Source organism: Sylvia atricapilla, chromosome 1 (genome assembly GCF_009819655.1).
Source record: "Sylvia atricapilla isolate bSylAtr1 chromosome 1, bSylAtr1.pri, whole genome shotgun sequence".
Classification (NCBI taxonomy): Eukaryota; Metazoa; Chordata; class Aves; order Passeriformes; family Sylviidae; genus Sylvia; species Sylvia atricapilla.
In genome coordinates, this window is record NC_089140.1 from 129,377,836 (window position 1) to 129,399,072 (window position 21,237).

General features: G+C 41.5%; 1 protein-coding gene across 2 annotated transcripts; it reads left to right on the forward strand.

The window, feature by feature from the left end:
- Nucleotides 1-64: 64 nt before the first annotated feature.
- LOC136370240 (RING finger protein 151-like) lies at nucleotides 65-19,532 on the forward strand. 2 transcript variants are annotated; one of them, XM_066333564.1, is made up of 7 exons: nucleotides 65-194; nucleotides 4,398-4,511; nucleotides 5,461-5,684; nucleotides 6,891-7,030; nucleotides 8,854-9,016; nucleotides 10,358-10,478; nucleotides 11,449-19,532. In XM_066333564.1, the coding sequence occupies exons 3-7, from the start codon at nucleotides 5,479-5,481 to the stop codon at nucleotides 11,680-11,682; spliced, it is 864 nt and encodes a 287-aa protein (XP_066189661.1). In that variant the 5' UTR covers nucleotides 65-194; nucleotides 4,398-4,511; nucleotides 5,461-5,478; the 3' UTR covers nucleotides 11,683-19,532. The 2 variants fall into 2 exon arrangements, with proteins under 2 accessions (XP_066189661.1, XP_066189670.1); XM_066333573.1 differs by lacking the exon at nucleotides 65-194 and adding an exon at nucleotides 2,762-3,114.
- Nucleotides 19,533-21,237: the final 1,705 nt, after the last annotated feature.

Below are 21,237 nucleotides of genomic sequence, written 5' to 3' on the forward strand. Positions count from 1 at the left end.
GGCCGTGCCGCTGGGAGGGGCCCTGGCCCGGCCCTTCCCGCCCTCGGGGGAGCTGCCACGCGCGTGCGCAGTGCCGGACCGCGGCGCCCGCGCCACGCACAGCATGGCGGAGCGGCTGCCCGCCGCGCCGCCGTCAAGCGAGAGAGGCCGTAAAGGAAACCTCGTCTGCGCGACAGCGAGCAGCGGCGGGCGGGGTGAGTGAGAGGGGCTGCGGCTCCGAGCGGTCGGGGGCGAGCGGCGAGCGGGGGCAGCGGGGCCGGTCCCGGTCCCGGTCCCAGGGTGGGAGATGCTGCGCGAGGTTTGTGCTCAGCGTTTGTCAGGGCCCTGTGCCGGGCCGGCGGCGGTATCGCCGGCGTGCGGGGAAGGAAGCCGGGTGTGTGCAGCTGCCTGTAAGGGTGTTTGTCGCTCCGCGAGGCCACGCAGGTGCTGTTTCTTGGTGTCGGGTCGCTTCTCCAGATGTTTCCGGGCCAGCTCTTTGTGCTCTGTGTCCTGGATCGTTGTCCCTCCCTGAAGCACCTTTCCAGGCCGTATCCCGGGGCCTTTCCCCTGTTAGCTGTACAAAATTCTCCCTCCTACAGCTCCGAGGGGAGAGAGAGAGCTCCTCTGACCCTGGCCTTGGCTCGGGGTGGCAGAGCCGGCCCTGCACGGCCTCGAAGGTGGTCATAGAATTAATTAGGTTGGAAAAGACCTCTGAGATCATCAAGCCCCTTCGAAGGGCTGACCACCCTTTCTGTGAGGAAATTATTCCTGCTGTCCAGCCTGAAACCTAATCTCCGGCACAGCTTGAGGCGATGTCCTCTCATCCTGTCACTGGTCGCCTGGGAGAAGAGACCAGTCGTCACCTGGCTACAGACTCCTTTCAGGTGGATCCATAAGGTCCCCTCTGAGCCTCTTTTTCTCCAGGCTAAACACCCCCAGCTCCTTAAGCCGCTCCTCATAGGACTTGTGCTCCAGACCCTTCACCAGCTGCCTTGCCTTTCTCTGGGCTCTGGTCTGTGCAAGGCAGATTGTGGATGGCACTGTTCTGAGTAGGTTTTGCAGGAGACAGCAAGGGTTGTACAAAAATGTTCTTTGTCAAAATACATATCTATAGTAGTTATATAGCTTCTGGTAGAGGCCTTAAATTGTCTCGCATTGTTTACATAAGTTTTTGGGGTTTTTTTTAATCGGTTGTTTGCATCAGTGTAAGGTAGTGTTGCTGTTGATTTATTCTTACCCTCCTCTGTTCCTTTTCTCGTACACAAATGTTCATCAGGTTCCCCAGTGTACCAGTCTGGGGAGCTGAGCTGATGGAGTAGCTCTGTGCCATCCTCTCTGTCTTTCTTCCCTTTCTGCCTTGGCTGCAGTTTCTTATTGCTGGTCATGCCCTGCTTACACAGTCCCTAAAGCTTTTGCTGAGCCACTTACAACAAATTCTAGCCTAACAAATCAAATCAGGGCATAATGGTCTGTATGGTGATTTGCATGAGCCAGTTCAGGAAAGGGGCAAATTAAATGTTCTCGCTGATTCAAAGGAGGAGGTGGAGGGAGGTGAGGATTACGTTCATCTGTGGATAGATAGGCTTGGGCTACTGTAAGAAAACTGCCAAAGTTAATTTTATTTTTTTCCCAATTCAGTCTTAAAATAGGTCGGTCACCAAGAGAGGTGCATCAGGTTCCTGAGAAACCACTTGTACAGTCATCATTGAAGGGGTGAATCTGCCCTTTTGGACAGATTGAAGTGGCTTACAGTGTCAGAGTGCAAAAAACACACTAAAATAGTGCTTCTGTGTAGCAGGATTTAAAGCACAGTTTGTCTTTGTGAAATTAAAGGCTAAAGAAATGTCATATCTCAGTGTCACCTCGTCCCTGGGCCCCGTGTAGGACTCTGTTACTCCAGTGTTTCTGAAAATGCTGTTTTAGCCACGCACATCTGTAGTTCTGTCGTGGTTCGCTCCAGCCCTTCAAAAGTTATGCTTTGTTTTGTCACATGGAAAAGAAGCATTTTTGAAAAATCAGAAGCTACTGCACATTACAAAATTAAGGTCACTATTTTAATTTCAGTGTCCTGACTTTCACAGTGGAATAGGTTTGATTAGTGCCAGACATTTAGCAACCTACGTGATGATGTTGTTGGGAACTACATCCCACGTGTATTCTCCCTGTTATCAGAACCACAACAAATCTCTGAGAGCAGTGAAGCCCACAACTCAAGGCTGGTTTTGGATGTGCATCTGCCTGGCAAACAGCATGGGATGACAGCTGTTGAAAAAATTGCTTGAATTGCTTGATACCTGTGAAGCCTGGAGGAGATTTTTGCTTGTCCAGGACTGCAGGGAAAAATAAAACGTGAAAAAATAGAAAGCAAATAGCATGTCATAGTTTATGTGCTTGCTTTCCCAAAGAAATCCCTGCACAATGATACCCTGGCAATTTATGCACCGTCCCCTCCATACTCCTCACACAGCCCTTTTAGTCCAGCGATGATTTTTGGTCTGGGGGTCTTCTAACAGCTTATTGAATTCTCTCTCTATGTCCATGCAGGAAAGTTATTAACTGTTCTTGATTGCAGCTTCTGCTGATGATCATGAGCTCCTTATCTTCTGGTTTGTGCTACTTGTGTACCTGCTCCCCGGTAGAGCATAGGAAACTAAAATAAAGTCCTAGACTTCGGATAAACATAACTTAGCAACAACTAAAACATTGGTGTGTTGGCAACATTCTTCTCATTCTAAAGGCAAAACACAGCTCTGCAGCAGCTACTGGGAAAATTGCTAAGGAAATTAACTCAGTTCCAGCCAAAAGCATGTCTAGGCAAAAGTCCACTGCTTTCGGCCTAAGGCTTCCAGCAATCCAAGCTACATATGCTAACCAGGTAGATATAAGCAAACAGCATTCTAAATCACACAGTATTATAATTCTAAGTGACTTATTCTATTTAGAAGTTACTTGCTTGAGCTAAGCAACTGACAACTCTCAACAAAGTAATGTAATTTCTAGGTGCAATTAAAAAAGGAGTGTTAGTGAATTGTAGTAGAATTGGGAAAATAAGTTTTGAGGCCAAATGGAGAAGAGAGAAGTTTCTGGGGATAAGCAGAAGCTGAAAATTATCTCATTTTGTGGTGAAGATACTGGGTAAGGTGATCTGTGCTGCTAAAGTGCATGACATTCGTCAGATGCTCTCCCTCTGCTTTTCTCTCGACTAAGGTCCATCTCTTGAAGTTGACAAAATAAACCATCTCTGGTTTTTCAGGTCAGGAAACTTCTACTGGAGAAAGTCTGGGATGTCAGTAACAGCTGTTGTCATAGGTCTCAGATCCATGGCCACAAGGGTTCCAGTGCCATGTTGTGCTGCTCCAGCATGAGTCTTGAAAATGTGTTGAAGAATCCCCCTTGATTGTATTTTTTGCCTCAAAGTTCCCATCCACTCTTCATTTGAACTCCAGTTTGGCTGGAGCCTTATGCATCCATATATGTTCATATACAGAGGAATATGTATATAATATATATATTGTTGTTGCTGTTGCACTTCATTTCTCTGTTAAGGACAAATAAAGTTTTTGTTCTCCATTTGATAAAAATACTCTCTGCTGCATTCTGTTAGTCTTCAAACTTGCTAAAATATGCTGAAGAGTGTCTTGAAAACTTGGTCCTCAGGGACTACCAGTGTTTGTGCAAAATGTAGCTCACAGCATCCACAATTCCAGAACAGAAACTCAAGGACAGTAAAAGTGCTTAGTTTTGGTCTCTTATCTGTCTTTGAAAGTTTTCTAAAAGCAGAATCCTCTGCTTTTAGAGCAGGTTCCACCAAACCCAATCAAAGTGTTAGGCTTACATTTCATACTTTCAAAACTACATGTGCTGTTTAAATCCTCCAGCATAACTTAAGGGATTTAAGTAATGACATCTTTTATGATGTTTTAAGTGAGCAACCCTAGTTATGCTACATATCACAGCAGTGATATTTGCTAATGCAACAAACTTGACTGTAATAGTTTTGTTTTAGAAATGAACTGCCTGTCATGACTGGATAAGAACAGGTAGATAAGGAACTTCAATCTTTTTGAGGAATATAATTTTACCAGATTTCTGTTGCTACTTTTCAATAATACTGAATTCTGTTATCTTCAGTCTTACAAAAAAAAAAAAAAAAAGGCTTCAGAATTGATCATCAGCAGGATGTTCAGTTTTGTGATAAATATCTGCATCAGTAGTAACTGAAACAGCAACTGATTATTTTCACTCTAATCTAGTCAGTTCTCCTATGTTGAATTGTAGGTTTTCAGTGGCTTGCTTTGGAAAAGTTGGTTTTAATGTGCTCTTAGGACAGCGTCTATTCAATAGCTGGCTTGTTAGACATAGGACTCAGTAACTTAGGAAACACTACTGAGCCTCACTCTTTCTAATTTTTCTCATAGGCATAATAAAGCAGTGAAGATAAACTGAAGGAAGTATTACATGCCTTACTAATCAGAAAACTGTTTCTGAAGTATTTGGGCAAGCTACACATATATGTAGTAAAATCTACAAAGGTAAGATTTTCTATTCCTTTTTTATTTAGAAAACCTCACAACTAATGAAAATCTTTCAGGAGTCTCAGTGGGTTTACAAAAGTAACTTTGTATGTCAAGGAGCAATGTGGAGCCTAAAACTTATTCTTCTAAGGGAATTCTGTGGAGTCTTACTAATTCCACAAGGTTTTTCATGATAGGATTTAGACAAAGGCAGACTGCCCATTAGTTCTTCTTCACAAAGCTTTCAAATCCATTCAAAAGCTTCTCAGTTTTATAAAATAGATCATGTAGGAAAAGAAAAGCTCTTCATGATTTCAGGGTTAGCTGCAGTATTGGCTTCTTTTACTTCCTGAATATTAAGTATGTCTTTAGGCATGTTGAGATTTCATGCTGTTCCCTCTGAAATGGAGGTCTACAGTGAGTAGAGAATCTTCTTTTCAGTATGAAAGCAACATCTTAAGTGATGTGCAGTTCATAAATTCAGGATCTGCTACCTGAAAGTGCCACAGCTATTGTCAGTAAGAACACAGTTTTGTAAGTTTTCTAGGCATTACATGAAAGGCATTAAAATGGAAAGTTAACATTTGTATTTAAACTTCTGTGATGTTTTGGCTTCACATAGAATTCATGTAAGTAGAAACTGCATGTTTCACAGTGGCTGCTACGATTAAGTTCAATAACAGCATTCAGGAGAAGCATGGCTCAGCTGTGCCAAAGTCTTTGCTTTCAGAGTTCGGAATACCTTGATGGAAAATTGCAATTCTGGCATCCAGCGGTACAATTCTCCAGTTCCCACTAAAATCTGAAAGTCTCCAAAGTGTGTGCTTTTTTGCATTCACATATTCACTTCTTTATTCACATTTAAGTCTCCATGTTTTTAGACTTTTTTTGGCCTCTTTGTGGATCTACTTATACAGGTCCAGCACCAAGTTTGTTTTATTTCTGTGTGTTTGGGGCTTTTGAATAGGTTGAAGGTGTGGAGAACATGGGTTATGATATTGAGCGCTTCGTGGGCTATGTTAATGAAGGGCTGTTGTGCTCCATCTGCCGAGATGTGTTAGAGGATCCACTGCAGGCTCCCTGTGAGCACGCCTTCTGCACTGCCTGTATCCATGGGTGGCTCGTTCATCACAGTAACTGCCCTGAAGACAGACAAGTGATTGATGTGTCCTTGCTACGACCTCTCTACAGGTATCCAGTAATCTTGCTGTGTGTTGAAATTACATGAATTTAGGATTTCTCAGTTTTGTTTGCACAGCTTCATCTCCTGTCAATACTGTCGCTCCGGCTGTCTTTATCCAGTATGCCTGTGGCAGACACCAACTACTTGCATGAAAGCATTAGCATTTTCTATTTATTTTAACTAACTTTTAGGATGTTAGGATTTCAAAACTGAAAGAACATTTAGTTTGTTCTCCACCTTTTTATATCTTGAATGCTGATTTTAGATACCTGTCTGGATATTATTCTGAATGTCCTTTACGGCATCAAAACTTTTCCAAACTTTATTTTAGAGAAAGCAAGCAAAGCAACTCTTGATGACAGTCTCTACACAGTCTATTCTCTTTTCTTTTCAATCTTAGCTAGATGCTGTCGTGAGGTTTGTAAATAACAATTCCTGGAGATATGAATCCAATTTCTGACCTTCAAATTCTTTTTCAAGATCTTTAGACATAGGAATATCTATTGTGAACCACCTTGTCATGTCAAGCAGGCTGTTTTCACTAGTGCCTTCTATAACTGGTCAGGCAGTCGGACCGTATGGTTGTTGTTGGTCCTTTCCAAACAAACTATTGTATTTTAAACTGTTAATTCCTGCTAGTGTCAGCACAAAACAGTTTCAACAGCAGATGCTGTTTAACATCTGCATCTACTCTTGCTCGGACTAACAGTTATGTATTTAAAGTCTCCAGCTCCAGTAAATTAAACTTTGTTATACTCACAATGTAATTTTTCATTAATGAGATTTTACATTTTGGAAGTTAACTATAGCATAGACAGAGCACTAGAGTTTAATTTTTAGATTGCTTTGTCCATACTCACTGTAGTCCTTTAGTCTGGCATGTTTGAAAACATAGAACTTAAATGGCAAATGAGTAGCCTTGATGTTTGTTATTGATAATATCTGCTGTGCCAATGAAAGATCACAATTAAAAATTATTCAAAAATAAGGATTTCATTTGCACATTTAAATTTGGAGACTGAATTTTCCATTAACATTGTTTATTTTAAGCTGTTTCTTACTGATACAGTCACTTGAATTCTTAAAGAAATAAAGCTAGTTACAATTTTTCCCAATGGAGATTAGAATCTTGCTTTTTTTTCCCAAAAGTTGAAAACACAAATTTTCCAATAATGTTCCCAGATTTAAGAACAAATTCTTTTCTTTGCATGTAGATATATGAAAAATGATTTAAACCGTCTTCAGCTACATTGCAGAAACAGAGAGTATGGCTGTGAAATGGTTTGTTCTCTGGAGTCTATAGACAGGCATGAGAGGGAGTGTGAGTACAGTCAGATACCTTGCTCCAATGCTGGTGAGTAACATTCAGATAAGTTGAATCTTTTATATTTGTCATCTTCCCATCAACAGAACTATAATAAAGGCCCTTACTTTCTAACAGAAATTCAAAGCTTTGGCAAGATCTGCTCTATACAGCAGTGTTTTTGAATAAAATATAGTAGCATTTTATGGCAGTCGTGATGATTAGCAGCTGTTTCTTAACCAAAAACTAACCAAAATGAATGTGATGAACTTAAAATGTATGAAAATGTAGTAGTGCTTTAGTTTTGCTTTCTGTCAAGTTATGAGTTTGTTTTCCAATTCTGCCTGTGCGTTCTGATGTCTGAATGAATGCAGTAGCCCCTGCAGAGGACTTAGTGGTCACAATGCATTTATAAAACACCTACTTGCCTAGTGCATGTGCAGCTGCCAACTCTGTGACATGGTTTTAACAAAAAGGTATCTTGTAAATAAGAATTGTTCTAAGCTGAATTCTGGTTAGAATGTTCATCTTGAGGCTCTTATTTAAAACAAGGCTATACCTCCTGAGAAAGAAACATGCCTCTAAAAAGGAACATACTGTTAAAATTTCCCAGTTGATTTCATTTAAAATGTTGTAAGTTCCTAGATAAAATTAATTTTTAATTAATGATATTAAGGATGTAGTTGAGTCTGCCATTGTAATTAATTATGAGATGATTAAGGTAATAGAATTGCTCTGCTGGAAGTTAAAATTTCACTCAGAAGTAAATGACTTCTGCAGATGCTTGATTCACTTGTTCTGCTTCCTGCAGAAACAGTAGTGCTTTACAGGTTCATGTATTTTACAATGTTGTACAAATTTTTGTTTTTATACCACACTGGGTGTCTGATGTTTGGCATGTGAAGGCTCTCACATGTCTTGAACTCTTTCCCAAGAATACATGGAGTGTATTTTGAGTACCTCAATTACAAATCATTATATTTATTAGTAAAACGGTTCTAGAGAGCTCATGTGTCATTTTCTGGCGTGATTTGTTTGGAAGTTTCAATACTCCATTGTTTCAATTTCCTAAAAGTTGATATTCTCTTCAAATTAAATGCAAATGTGTATTTAATTTGAAGAGAGTATCAACAAAGCGAGCCTCAGAGATTAAACCACAAACTTCCTAAGTCTGGCTTCATAAGTTAAGACTACAAACTTCGAGTTTAGAGTGTTAAATGCAGCAATAATTTATATAGTGCTTATTTTTGATTCTTCACATTTTACTTTTAATCACTGCAGAACTGCAAAGGATGTATCCTAGAATTTCTGTGGAAATATTTCTATCTTTATATGAGTTCATAAAATGTTCAAAAATAAATGTTTTAACTTGGTCTATTACATTATGGTCTAGTACATTATGGACAAGATCAACAAATTGTCTGGAAAAAAAGTTTACATTCCATCTCACCCACCTCTCTCTTTATTACATCTTTGGATTTTCCCTTGGTTTGATTTCATAATATTTTTTTACACGTGTGTATTCTTTATCAATTCCAGTCATTGCAATCTATGATGGTAGCACAGGCAAGCTTCTGGTGTCTTAGCTTGGCATCAGGGTTGTCATTACTGAAGTTGATTTAATGCCAAACCAGTAGTAGAAGACTTTACAGGAAATACCTCCTTCCAGCCTTTCAGAATTTTCAGTTAATGGATAAGTGTCTTAGTAAGACCTTTCAACAGCACTGTAGTAGCAGCTACGTATGTGTAACTGTCATACTTCATATCCTAAACAAACCACTTTCCTCAGCTTCCTTTCTGGAGTGTTTTTGTTCGGAATGACCCAAAATGCTGTTGTTGTCAGTGGCTGTCCTGCCTTGCTGTCCCTTGCTCAGGCTGCACCGTGCAGGTTGAGCGGCGGAACTTGGACGGGCACCTGGCGGTGTGCGAGTACCGGAGCCGGGAGTGCCCCAATGGCTGTGGCTACACCATCCTCAGCGCCGAGGACACGCAGCACAACTGTGTGGCAGAGCTGAGAACAGAGCTGGAGCTGCTTCGGTACAAACCTTCTGTTTCTCTCCTCTCTGTGTTGGGCTGGGCTTTGTCACTGCATGAAGCACTTTGAAATACTAGCACTGGATTCTGGTATGTGTTAAATGGTCCATTAATCACGTGATGCTAATGAGCCAGAATTTTATTATGTGTCAGCATAGACTTTAAATTCTTCCTGTTTGATTCTTTTGTTGTTGGGGGTTTTTTTCCAATTTACTATAAATCTTAAAAATACCATTGCATGCAGTTGAACAGAACTGCGAGCTTACTATTTAAAATGACAAAAAACCTAATAAAACTGAAGTTGGTAGTTTAGTTTTTCCATTGGCCTGTTATAGACACAAAGTCACATTATTTAATAATGGTACTTAGATACGATTTTACAGATCAAGAAGATAAAAATCTGTAATTATTTTGGCGGGTACAGATAGATTCAGCCACTAAAGGTCTAATTTTGATTTTTTTTAAGTCCTGGTAGATTAAAAGTCAGCGAATATGACTTACCAGCATCCTTATTTTCCTCTTACATGTTTCTGTAGCTTTCCCTTTTCATTTTTTCCCAGTTGGACTTTTTTTTTCCCTCCCTCATGCTCCTTCCCATTTGTATGTTTCAGCTCCTAAGTGTTGCGCTTTTGAACACTGCTGTGAAGTCAGGCTCAAATATGGTTCAAATGTGTTGAGACACAAGGGATTCTGCTAGCTGGTTTTTCAACTCAAGAGGTTAATGTAGTGCCATCTGGTTTTGGCTGTGGAGCTGTGTGAGTGACTAGGTTTTAAGAGTTTACTGCATACTGTCACGTAGTGTCCACGATAAAAGTGGACAAGATTGCGCAGAACCATGGAATCGCTGAAATTGGAAAAGAGCTTTAAGATCGATTCCAGCAGTTAATCCAGCACTGCCAGGCCCAGCATTAAACCATGTCTGTAAGTGCCTACCATGTCCACGCACTCAGACGTGTTTAGCAGTACTATAGGATTCAGACTTTTTATCTTGGCTACCTCTATTTCATAACACTTGGCAGGCACATACTGTAGGCAAACAGCAGAAAATCACTTCAAGTCATAAATACACCCTGAGTTCATGGAATTACTTGAGGAATATGATCTGATTGTCCCTCTATAGGCTCCTCATGGGCACTTTAGTGCCCCTGGGCACAATGCACTTCTTTATGCCAGTTACTGGTTTTGGTTTTTTTTTTAATTAATAAATCATGCCTCTACAGGGGCATCCTGTAGAGCTTGATGGGATTCAGTTCAGTCTGTTTGGCTGCAAGAAGGCTTTCTGGATTTTGAAGATCATTCTTTTCTCTGCTTACAAGACTTAACAAGGAGAAATAAACTTTTTAGGTCAGAAATGATCTGCAGAGTGGAGGAGGCAAAACATGAGATGGAGTCAAGGTTAGATTCACAGAGAAGGCATATGGTCCAAAAAGAGAGTATTCTGCAAAATGAAATTGAAGAGCTGAAGGTAAATACAATCTTTTTTTTTTTTTTTTTCCTCTTAACAGTCTAGCTTTTTGCTTTTCTCAGTAGCAGTTTCTTATTTTGTAAATAAAGTCTTGTACAGAGGAAGATGGCATTAAGTATGGGAAGCAAAACCATCAGAGCTTTACCAGGTTAGCTCTGTGGAGAAGCAGGCTGGATGCTGTATTCCTGTAGTTTATCTGCTTCAGGACCACTGGAGCTCACCTGGATACTCCATCTGTGTTCTGTGTGTTCATACCATTGTCAGCAGATCAATCTGAAACTGATTTCAGTGTCTAAATGTAGAATATACAACACAAACTGGATGTAATTAAACATCCAGCTCCATTTATAATTGCTATCCAAAGTGGCTTAGTCCAGAGCTGATACAGAGCTCTACTGCCAGCAGTGGTATTTGCACTGTGGTCAGAAGGTTGGAAAGGTTTACTGTAAACTTCATCAAGTAACAAGCAAGGCTGTCTTAATCCTTTTATTCATACTGGGTTTATTTTATCACAGACCAATGATTTCTAAAGCAGTAGTTTTTAAAAGCTTTATAAAGTTTCTTAAAACTTCACAGCTTACATTTTTATTTTTACTGGATTTGATGTTAAATCCTTGCAGAATGTATCTTGAACAAAACCACAACCATATTTTGTTTGGATTCTTTAAATAGAAAATAAAAGCAACAAGTGGGTAAATTGGCTGTTTCTTACCATGCTTTGTAAGAAGCAAAATATGAAAACAAAATATTTTTTTAAAAACATATTAGAATCTTTAGAACAAGACCATCCCAGAAGGTGAATGCTGGATTGTGTCTCAAATTGCTTACATTTGTTGCGCTATCAAAATACTATTTTGGTGTTTTTCATTCCTAAGACTCCATCGCCCTACATGCATGGCCAGCTCGACTTCCTTGCACCACCATTAGAGGAGGGTTTGTTTCTTGCAGTAAATGTGTATTTGCATTTCAGAGTCAGATGTCACGAATGATGTCAGATGTGCGGTCTCTGATGGCTGCGGAGAGACAGCACCGCCAAGAGCTGGAGCAGGCAGAGCTGGAAAAACGGGAGTTAATGGAGCTGCTGAAGGGGCTGCAGAAGGACTGTAGATTAACCACTACAGAGGGAAGCAGAAAGTCAAATTTCCGTCCTTTGACACGACTGGAGAGTGTAAAAAGAAAACCTAGGGAAGTTACAGTTATCTAAATAGTCCTAAGCTCAAAAAGCATTTTCCTCAAATACTGGCTTCTGGCAAACTACTTTCTTTGAATGATTGGGAAACTTTATATAATTTCTGATTTACTTGTTTTCTTTTAAAGTTTTAATTACAACTGTTTCCTTTGGGCCATAAAAACAAACAGAGGTTTTTTTTCCTGAGGGAATACTGGTCATTAAAAATAGCAATTGGAAGACATATTTTTAGGTGATGTTTTTATAAAAAAGGCAGAGAGACTTGGTTTATTCTCTCTTTACTGCATCACTTACAGGAATATTTCAAGACTGAAAGCTACAGCTTTTTAAAGTGAAAAAATCAGACTATTATAGACCAGGAAGGAAAAAACATTTAAGTATCTCTGTTTCAAACAAAAAAGCAAATGTGACCATTTGGGATGTACTTAATTTGCAGAAAAGTAAACAGTAGAATTAGTAAGTCAGTAATAGAAATTAATAAGATTTTGTTTGTTTGTAGTCTGTAGAAGGTCTCATTTCAAAGGTGGAAAGCAAGCACTTTAAATTGTAATTCTTCTGCTATGTAACAGCTTCAGGTGAGGTTGACTGTTGCTTTAGAGCTTCTTCTCATTTCCCAGGCTGATACACACTTAAGAGACTAATACTAAAACCTGAGGTAGTAGAATAATCTACAATGGGTGAATAATTTTGAGTTTGTGGGAATGGATCTACTTCTTATTTAAAATTTTGAAGCTTTTATATGTGAAAGTATCAGGTATTTCTACAGGATCTTTTAAGCATAAGACCACTCCATTTGGTATTTTAAATGTCTTTAAAATATATATAAATAAGTGGAATATCCTTAATTTTCTTGTGACGGGTTTAAAGCTACTTGATATGCACAAGAGATGAATATTTGCACAGTCACTTGGGCTTCAGACATCTGTGTTAGTGCTCAAGCAGGCTGCAGGGAGTGCCAGAGCCTGGCACTGGCATCAGAGGGTAACCAACACCTGTGTGAGCACGAGTACATCAGTGATCTGCTTTGTCAGCAGTACAGCTCAAAGGGGAGGTGCGAGGGTTCAGGGATGTTAGAGCATCTGAGGAAGAGATTGGCTGGAAGAGCCGTTCGCTGGCTCCCCTGAGGCAAATATACCAGTCAAATGCACCTCAGAAAGTGGAGGATCACTAGAGATGAACCTAGGGTGGCAGGTCAGTGATGCAGGCAAAACTGTTGACCTGGTAAAGTGCATCTACACCAGTGCAGTGTGGGCAGCAGCAGGAGGAGCTGGAAGCCACTGTTCAGCAGGAAGGTTTTGATGTTGTCACTGAAACAGAAACATGATGGGATGACTCTCATGATGGCAGTGCTGCAATGGCTGGGTATAAGCTCTTTGGAAGAGACAGGCAAAGCAGGAGAGGTGGTTGGATAGCACTGTACAATAGGGAGTGTTTTGATTGTGTTGAAATTGATGATGAAGATGGCAAGGTGGAGTGCCTTTGGGTAAGGATCACAGGGAAGGTCAGCAGGACAGGTGTCATGGTGGGAGTCCATTAGAGACCACCCAGCCAGGAACAGGCTGATGTTCTTGGTGTTCTACAAGCAGCTGACGTCACAGTCACCAGCCTTTGTACTCATGGGGGACTTCAACTTATCAGATGTCTGCTGGAAATACAGCAGAGAGGAAGCAGCCTAGTGGGTTCTGGAATGTGTGGAAGACAGCTTTCTAACTAACACAATGAGTAAATGAGCCTAACAGAGGAGGGGGTGGGCAAAGAAAGACTGGTGGATGATGTGGTGGTCAGTGGCCGTCTTAGGCAGAGTGACCATGAATTGTTACGGTTTTCTATTCTGGGTGAATTAAGGAGGGGCACCAGCAGGGCTTCTGCCTTGGACTTTGGTGAGCAGACTTTGGACTTTTTAGGACACTGATTGTCCAAGTCCCTTGGAAGTCAGTCCTGGAGGGCAAAGGAGTCCAGGAAGGCTGGATGGTGCTTTAAGAGATGGCAGCCCACAGCTTGGACAGGAGCACTCTTTGCTGGGTTAAGAACTGGCTGCATGGCCAGGCACAGAGAGTGGTGGGGAATGATGCTGCATCCAGCTGGCAGACAGTCAGTAGTGGTGTCCCTCAGGGGTCTGTGCTGGGGCCATCTCTGTTCAACATCTTTATTGATGACATGGATGAGGATATTGAGTCTTCCATTAGTAAACTGCAGATGACACTAAGCTGGGAGCATGTGTCAATCTCTTGGGAGGTAGGAGGGCTCTGTGAAGTGATCTGGAACGATTGGATTGATGGGCAGAGTCCAATAGGATGAAGTTAAATAAGTCCAAGTGCTGAGTCCTGCATTTTGGCCACAATAACCCCCCTGCAGTGTTATAGGCTGGGGATGGTGTGGCTGGACAGTGCCAGGCAGAAAGGGACCTGGGGGTTCTGGTGACAGCAGCTGAACATGAGCCAGCAGTGTGCCCAGGTGGCCAAGAGGGCCAAGGCATCCTGGCCTGGATCAGGAACAGTGTGGCCAGCAGGAGCAGGGAGGTCATTCCTCCCCTGTCCTGGGCACTGGTGAGGCCACACCTCGAGTGCTGTGTCCAGCTCTGGCCCCTCAGTTTAGGAAGGACGTTGAGACCCTTGAGGATGTCCAGAGGTGGCAGCAAGGCTGGCGAGGGGCTTGGAACACAAACCCTCTGAGGAATGGCTGAGGGAGCTGTGGTTCTTTAGCCTGGAGAAAAGGAAACTCAGAGGTGACCTTACCATTCTCTACAACCTCCTGAAAGGTGGCTGTGGTCATGTGGGGATTGGTCTCTTTCTCCAGGCAACTGACAGAAGAGAGGACACAGTCCTAGGCTGCACCAAGGGAAATATAGGTTGGATGTTTTTACAGAAAGGGTGATACAGTATTGAAATAGTTTGCCTGGAGTGGTGGTGGAGTCACAATCCCTGGATGTGTTTAAAAAAAGACTGGATGTGGCACTCAGTGCCATGGTTTAGTTGAGATGTTAGGGCTGGGTTGGACTCAATGTTCTTGAAGGTCTCTTCCAACCTAGTGATTATGTGAAATTCTGTGTGAAAAAGCAGTTGTTAAATATTCAGAAACAGACTGTGTAGAAAGACAAGTTGTCAGGGAAAAAGACTGGCATGGTTAAACAAAGAACTTAAGCTGGAACTTAAGTAAGCGGAAAAAAGAGAATATATCACCTTTGGAACTAGGGTCAGGTAACTTGGGAGGACTATAAGGACGTCACAAGGTCATGTAGGAAGAAGATTAAAAGGGACAAAACCCAACTGGAACTTGCTTTGGCACTACAGTTAAAGACAACAACAAAAAAAGTTTCTGTAAATACATTGACAGCAAAAGGAGGGTCAAGGAGTGTCTCCACCATTAATTGAATCCAGAGGATGATGTAGTGACGGGGTTGAGGAAAAGGCAGAGGTACTTAATGCCTTCTTTGCCTTGGTCTTCAATATCAGCATCAGTTGTCCTCAGGATACCCAGCTCCCCGAGATGGAAGTTGTTGATGGGAAGATGAGTGAAGCCCCCACAGTCCAGGACAAGATGGTTAATGACCTGCTCTGCCAGTTAAACACTCACAGGTCTATGGACCCTGATGGGATCCACCCCAGAGTAATGACGGAACTGGCAAAAGTATTTGCCAAAACACTTTCAATCATCAGTAGTCCTGCTTGACTAGAGAAGTTCCAGCAGCACATGTAACACCCACCTACAAGAATGGTTGGAAGGATGATCTGGGCCACTACAGGCTGGTCAGCCTGACCTCAGCTCTGGCCAAGGTTCTGGAAGAGATTACATGGCATAGGCAGGACAACCAAGGGATCGAGCCCAGACAACACAGATTTAGGAAAGGCAGGTCCTGCTTGACTGATCTGATCTCCTATGACTAAATGGCTGCTGAGAAGATGAAAGAAAGGCTGTGGATGTTGTCTATTGAGACTTCAGTAAAGCGTTTCACACCATCTTCCACAGTGTCCTCAGAAAAACTGGCTACTTGGGACTTGGATGAGTGAACTCTCCAGTGGATAAAAAGTTGGCTGGTTGTCAGGCCTAGAGAGTCATGGGGTACGGAGCTAAGTCCAGTTGGCAGCTGGTGACTAATGGTGTTCCCCAGGGCTCAGTATTTGGGCCAGTCCTGTTTAACACCATTATTAATGATCTGGACATGGGGATTGAGTGCATCCTGAGTAAGATGCAGACCACACCAAGTTGGATGGGAGCATTGATCTGCTCAAGGGTAGGAAGGCTCTGCAGACAGATCTGGACAGACTGGATCAATGTGCCAAGAGCAACTGCACAAGCTTCAGTAAGTCAAAGTGCTGGCTCCTGCACTTGTGTTGCAGCAATCCCATGCAGTGCCAAGGGCAGAGTGGCTCAAGAGCTCTTCGGCAGAAAGGGACTTGGTTGTGCTGGTTGGCAACTAGCTTAGTATGAGCCAACGTGTGCCGAGGTTGCCAAGGAGGCCGGTAGCATCCTGGCCTGTATCAGAAATAGTGTGGCAGTGATTGTCCCTCTGTATTTGGCACTGGTGTGACCACAGCTCAAGTGCTGTGTCCAGTTTTGGCCCTTCACTTTAAAAAGGAAATTGAAATGTGTCCAGCAAAGGGCAACAAATTAAGGAAAGGTATGGAAAGCTTGTGAGGAGCAGCTGAAAGAGGTGGGTTTGTTTAGTCTAGGGAAGAGGAAGCTCAGGGGAGACCTTTTCACTCCCTACAGCTCCCTGAAAGGAGGCTCTAGCCAGGTGGGGACTGGTCTCTACTTCTGTGTCTACAGTGAGAGGACAAGAGGATATGGCCTTAAGCCCAGACAGGAAGTTTCAGATTAGATATTAGAAAGAAAGTTTTCACTGTTAGGGTGGTGAGGCATTGGAATAGGATCACCATCCCTGGAGGTGTTGAAGAGTTGTCAGGATCTGAGCAATGGTTTAGTGGTTTAGGAGTTGCTGGGCTAGTTCTGGGTTGACAGTTGAACTTGGTCTCTTCCACCCTTGATGATTCTACGATTCAAAGTTTGCAATACGATTTTTTAACAGACCCATAAATCAAGGAGGCATTTATCTGTAAGCACTGCATGAGAAGTCTGTTCAAAGACTTTCTCCCAACTTTTTACACAGCCTGTTCATGTTGTTTTCAGTGGTATAACCAAGCCATATTCTCAGCTCATCAGTGTACTAACTATAGAGATATCTGGCCTTCCATTTACAGAATATGTTAAATCAGTTTTGAAGGATCAGGAAAATGTATGCAGGTTAAACAACTCAAATATGTTTATTTTATAGTTTGAAAAGCAACTGCATTACTGTGCATGCCTTGCTGTCACTCAGAGCAATGCTTTTATAGCTAATAGCATAACCAAAGAGAGAGGCAGCAGTCTTCTTTAGCACATAGTCTACACTATGAAGATTTGTGGTCAGAGCTGTCTGAATTTTGGGCATTAGTAAATGCTTCTAACTTGCTGTTTCTTTCTGCTCAGTACCACGGAGGCAGATGTGCACATATTCTGGTCTTGTGTATTTAAAAACTGACATAAATAGCTGTTCTGTAAAAGCAGGGTTTTTTTTCCCTAAAAAAGGACATTCAAAGTAATTGAGAGTATTTGGGACACTAGCAATCTCACCAATTCATGCCATAGCACATCTCTTAAGCAGCCATATTTAATAGTCTGAAACAGTAAACCAGTAGCTATAATTTGGGAAGACCTTCATTCACACTAAATGTTCAGTGGTCAGTTCACTTACATCAGTGTGTGTATCAAAGCAATAGGTAGAAAGTAAGAATGCTATTACTCTCGTGCTCTAAACAAGCAAGCTGTGAGTGTCTGTGCTCTGCGTGACATTATTGCAGCATTCACGCCAATTGTCAAGCTTTTTGGCAACACCAGATTTCGTGCTATTAGATACAGTTAGTGCTTTTCTGTGTACTGTAACTGTGTGGTTGTGATGTGACTTTATCTACTTAGCCTAATGTAAAGAAGAAAATTACTTCAAAATCCTTTAGAACTCAATGAGCTGGATCATCTTTCCTGAGTCAGAGGGCAGTAACTCGATCTTTTCTGTCCTGACCACAGAAGAAAGCAAGTTATTAGCTCTGTGCATTCCCCATAATGGGATCTCTGCATTTGTTTGCTTTAGAAACTTCACCCACACATTTATGACTAAATTCCTCCTAGTATTGGAAATAGGGTTTATTTAATGTTTACTTAGCCTTTGGTCTGCTGTCTTTTCCCTAAGTGAGGGACATGAAACTTCATGAGAAGACATGTCCTAGGTGGTAAGGAAGGACTTTCTGCTGTGTAATCAAGCTCTGACAATCCAAACTTCCAGAATGGAAATGTGGAAACTCTTTGGGCCCACTGGCTGCTGGGAAAGGCTGTCAGTTCGGGTTTTCTTTAGTGGCACAGAAACACCTTCCAGAGACATTTTAAACAGGCACACAGTAGCTAACGGCATCAGGTCCCTCTGATGACTTTAAGCTTTATGCCATTCCTCCGTTCTGCATTTCAGATTTTCCTCTGCTAATGAACCCCTCAGAGGGTGCCATTGCTGAAGTATCATCATCATCATGTTTTAAAATTGACTAGACTGACATTAAATAGCCCATTATGGTAGTATTTCATCTACTTCTTGCTTTTCCAGTCTCATGTATTATGCAGCTCTTAATAGCAGTTGGCAGCAGCAAGGGATTTTTTTTTTCTTTCTTTGAAATAGTCTCTTAATCCTGTTCACAAAAACTAAGACTCCAAATGTTGTACTAGACTTGACATAAGTTAAATACATTCACTTGGAAATGCTACTTCCCTAGTCATGATCATACTTGAGTATTATATGAGACACTGCTAAAAGTGCATTACAGGAGGATTCCAGCACAGAATTACTGGCATTACTATGCTCATACTAAATCACACCTTAATCAGTTCCATTTCCTCACAAGTGGAATTGCTGCTCCAAGTGGACCAGTAACTGCAAATTGTTGTATTTTGAGTTACTGCTTCTGCCTCTTTGCAGCTGGAAGAGGGAGAGCAAAGAGAGAGAACAAGTGTGGTGTGACTGTTCCCTCAGCCCAAAAGCAGAGATGTGCCACCAGCCAGCTCACCAGTGTGAGCTGCCAGCCTGTGGCAGGGAGTTAACATGGCATTAGAATTAAAAGGAGATTAAGTCTTTATCCACAGTTCGGTGGGTACACAATGTCACAGTACCAAGCCTGGGAGACTCAGAAACAAAACTCAGAGCAAGTGGTTAAGTAAGGTATGTGGGAACTTGCATAGACAAGAGTTTCTTGTCAGCACAGAAGGGAAGGGAATTGCACAGTCAAGCAAAATACCTGCCATTGTGATGTATTTTGACTGCTCAAAAGTGGTTTTATCTGAAATGTTCTAAGGTGTTTGCATGAAGTAATGTATTAATAGACCCCAGTTGCAAACAGTTCCTACAATTTATAGAAACTGGTTGCCTTGCAAATGCAGTTTTCCATGTGCTGTCCTCTTGGATGTTTCTGGCATGGTGCTTCTCTACAGCCACTTTCCTTACAAGTGCTGGGTAGTATTGACAAGGAGCAGTACTAGCCTTGCCTTTCTCCCGTACTGTTGTCAGATGGAGTACGGTAGGTCAGGGAGATTTTACCACGTAGAAGATGCCTTTATAAAGACCTACAATTCTATGCAACTTTCTATTAACTGAGTAAACACTGAACTGTCTTCCAGCATTATGGGTCGCTGCCAGTCTATTTACATTTTCTACCTTTATATGCACAAGGATAAACCAGCGCTTAACAGATCTTAATCTCTAGTGTGTATAAGAAATGGTAACACTTTGTATCACTTTGAAGTACACTTTGTATAAAAGTTGAACTAATAAAGGGTCTACACCGTAATAACACATGTTGGTTCACTTCATTCTGTACAGAAGTTTGAGTACCCCCTTTATCAGACAGAGTAGCAACATTCAGGTACACTGGCCTGTAGAGCACAGGAGTCACAAATGCACTGCAATTACAGGCTTGGTGCCCTGGAGTAGGTAAGGCTCCACTTTCCCTCCTGGAAGGAGGAATAAACAAAGCAGATGTTACTCAAACTACCCCGCTTCTCCAGGATTTCCCTCCCACTTCACAGAGCACAGTTTCTGAATGGGATGAGCAGCTGCTTGGAAGGCAAAGTGCTGGCAAAAATTGAGAATTCCTGGAGTACAGCACTCCAGTCCTGCACAGACAACAGAACAACGAAGGGGCAAGAAGGGAAAAATTCATTCTCTGTCCATCAACTATAGGGATCTCACCCCCAATACAAGTTTTTTTTATGGCCACTACAAAAACCCAGGTGGGAACATGTAAGAAAAGTGGAACAATAGAGCTGTTGTCTTTGCTTAAAAATTAGTAATCTGGTCATGGGGCACTCAAGCAGAAATTTGCTGCATGCAGTCCCCTCTGCCTTCACTGTCTAGACACATTCTCTTACCTGATGGAGGAACTACTCAACAGAAAAAAAAAGGCTAGAAGCGAACACAGCACAACCAGAGAGTAGCCCAGGATCTGGGCTGATAACCTGTTTATCTCCCACACCTCTCCATGTGCATATGACCCTCAGCCACATTACAGACTGCACAGCAGCTAAAGATTATGCCAGCAAAAACAAATGCAAACAACTTGCCTCACCCTTAAGCTACACACAAACTGTGCCTTTGTCTGTCCCTGCTGCACTAGAGATCTCTTCTGCCTCACTCACCCTCCTCCCACTGTTCTGCTCATCAAGTAAGCATAGGAATCTCTAAAGGCAGCCATTTCCTGGTCTTCCAGTCAGGAAATAAAACTTGAAAATGTTTTTTTTAGCCAGAGTATCCAAAGCAAAATCAAACACTTTCAAGTGTTATTTACTCATGATAGCATTCCCATTTTAAAGAGCAAACCAAATAACACCCGAGTTTTAAAACAGCATTATTTCATGCTGAATTTATCCACAAAAGGAACTACTTTGCATTGAAGGGTCACAGAACTTAATTCATTAATTAAAACAAAACAAAACAAAAAACATGACATACATTTCTTTTTTCAAGTTTAACTAAATTTACATAGCTTTCATACACCAATGTAACCAACCCTTTAATTCCTCTTAGGTTGAAAATTACTAATGTGACATGCTGTGTATTTTAAACTCTGAAGAACCAGTACTGAATATTTACATGTTCATTCCATGCTTGACACTTTACCTTTCATTTCAAATTCCCTGACAGAAACCAAACTTTTTATATCCCTGCTAGTTTCAAAACCAGTAAAATTTCTAAAAAAATAAAACCACCTTAAACACATGGTATAAAGGAATGAGTCAGCTTTAAAAATATTTATGCAGTGCTCCTTAAAAAAATAGCATTAATAACAGTAATGCCTGTGAAAGCTCCACCCATTTTAGTCATTATAATTATTAGTAAAATTACATCTCCCTGTTATTTTGCCATTCAGAAAATTGTTTGGCTTCCAATCCAAATCTGTCCATGTTATTTTAAATAAGGTAAAACCCATTAAGAATTGATATTGTTCCCTGTAGGTGAACCCTGTCAATTCATGGACGTTTTCCCACCTTCATAGGTTA

Coding starts and splice junctions, on each gene's coding strand:
- LOC136370240 (XM_066333564.1), top strand. CDS start 5,479: ATGGGTTATGATATTGAGCGCTTCGTGGGCTATGTTAATGAAGGGCTG. Junction 5,685..6,890: donor TTGCTACGACCTCTCTACAG/GTATCCAGTAAT, acceptor CTTTGCATGTAG/ATATATGAAAAATGATTTAA. Junction 7,031..8,853: donor GATACCTTGCTCCAATGCTG/GTGAGTAACATT, acceptor TCCCTTGCTCAG/GCTGCACCGTGCAGGTTGAG.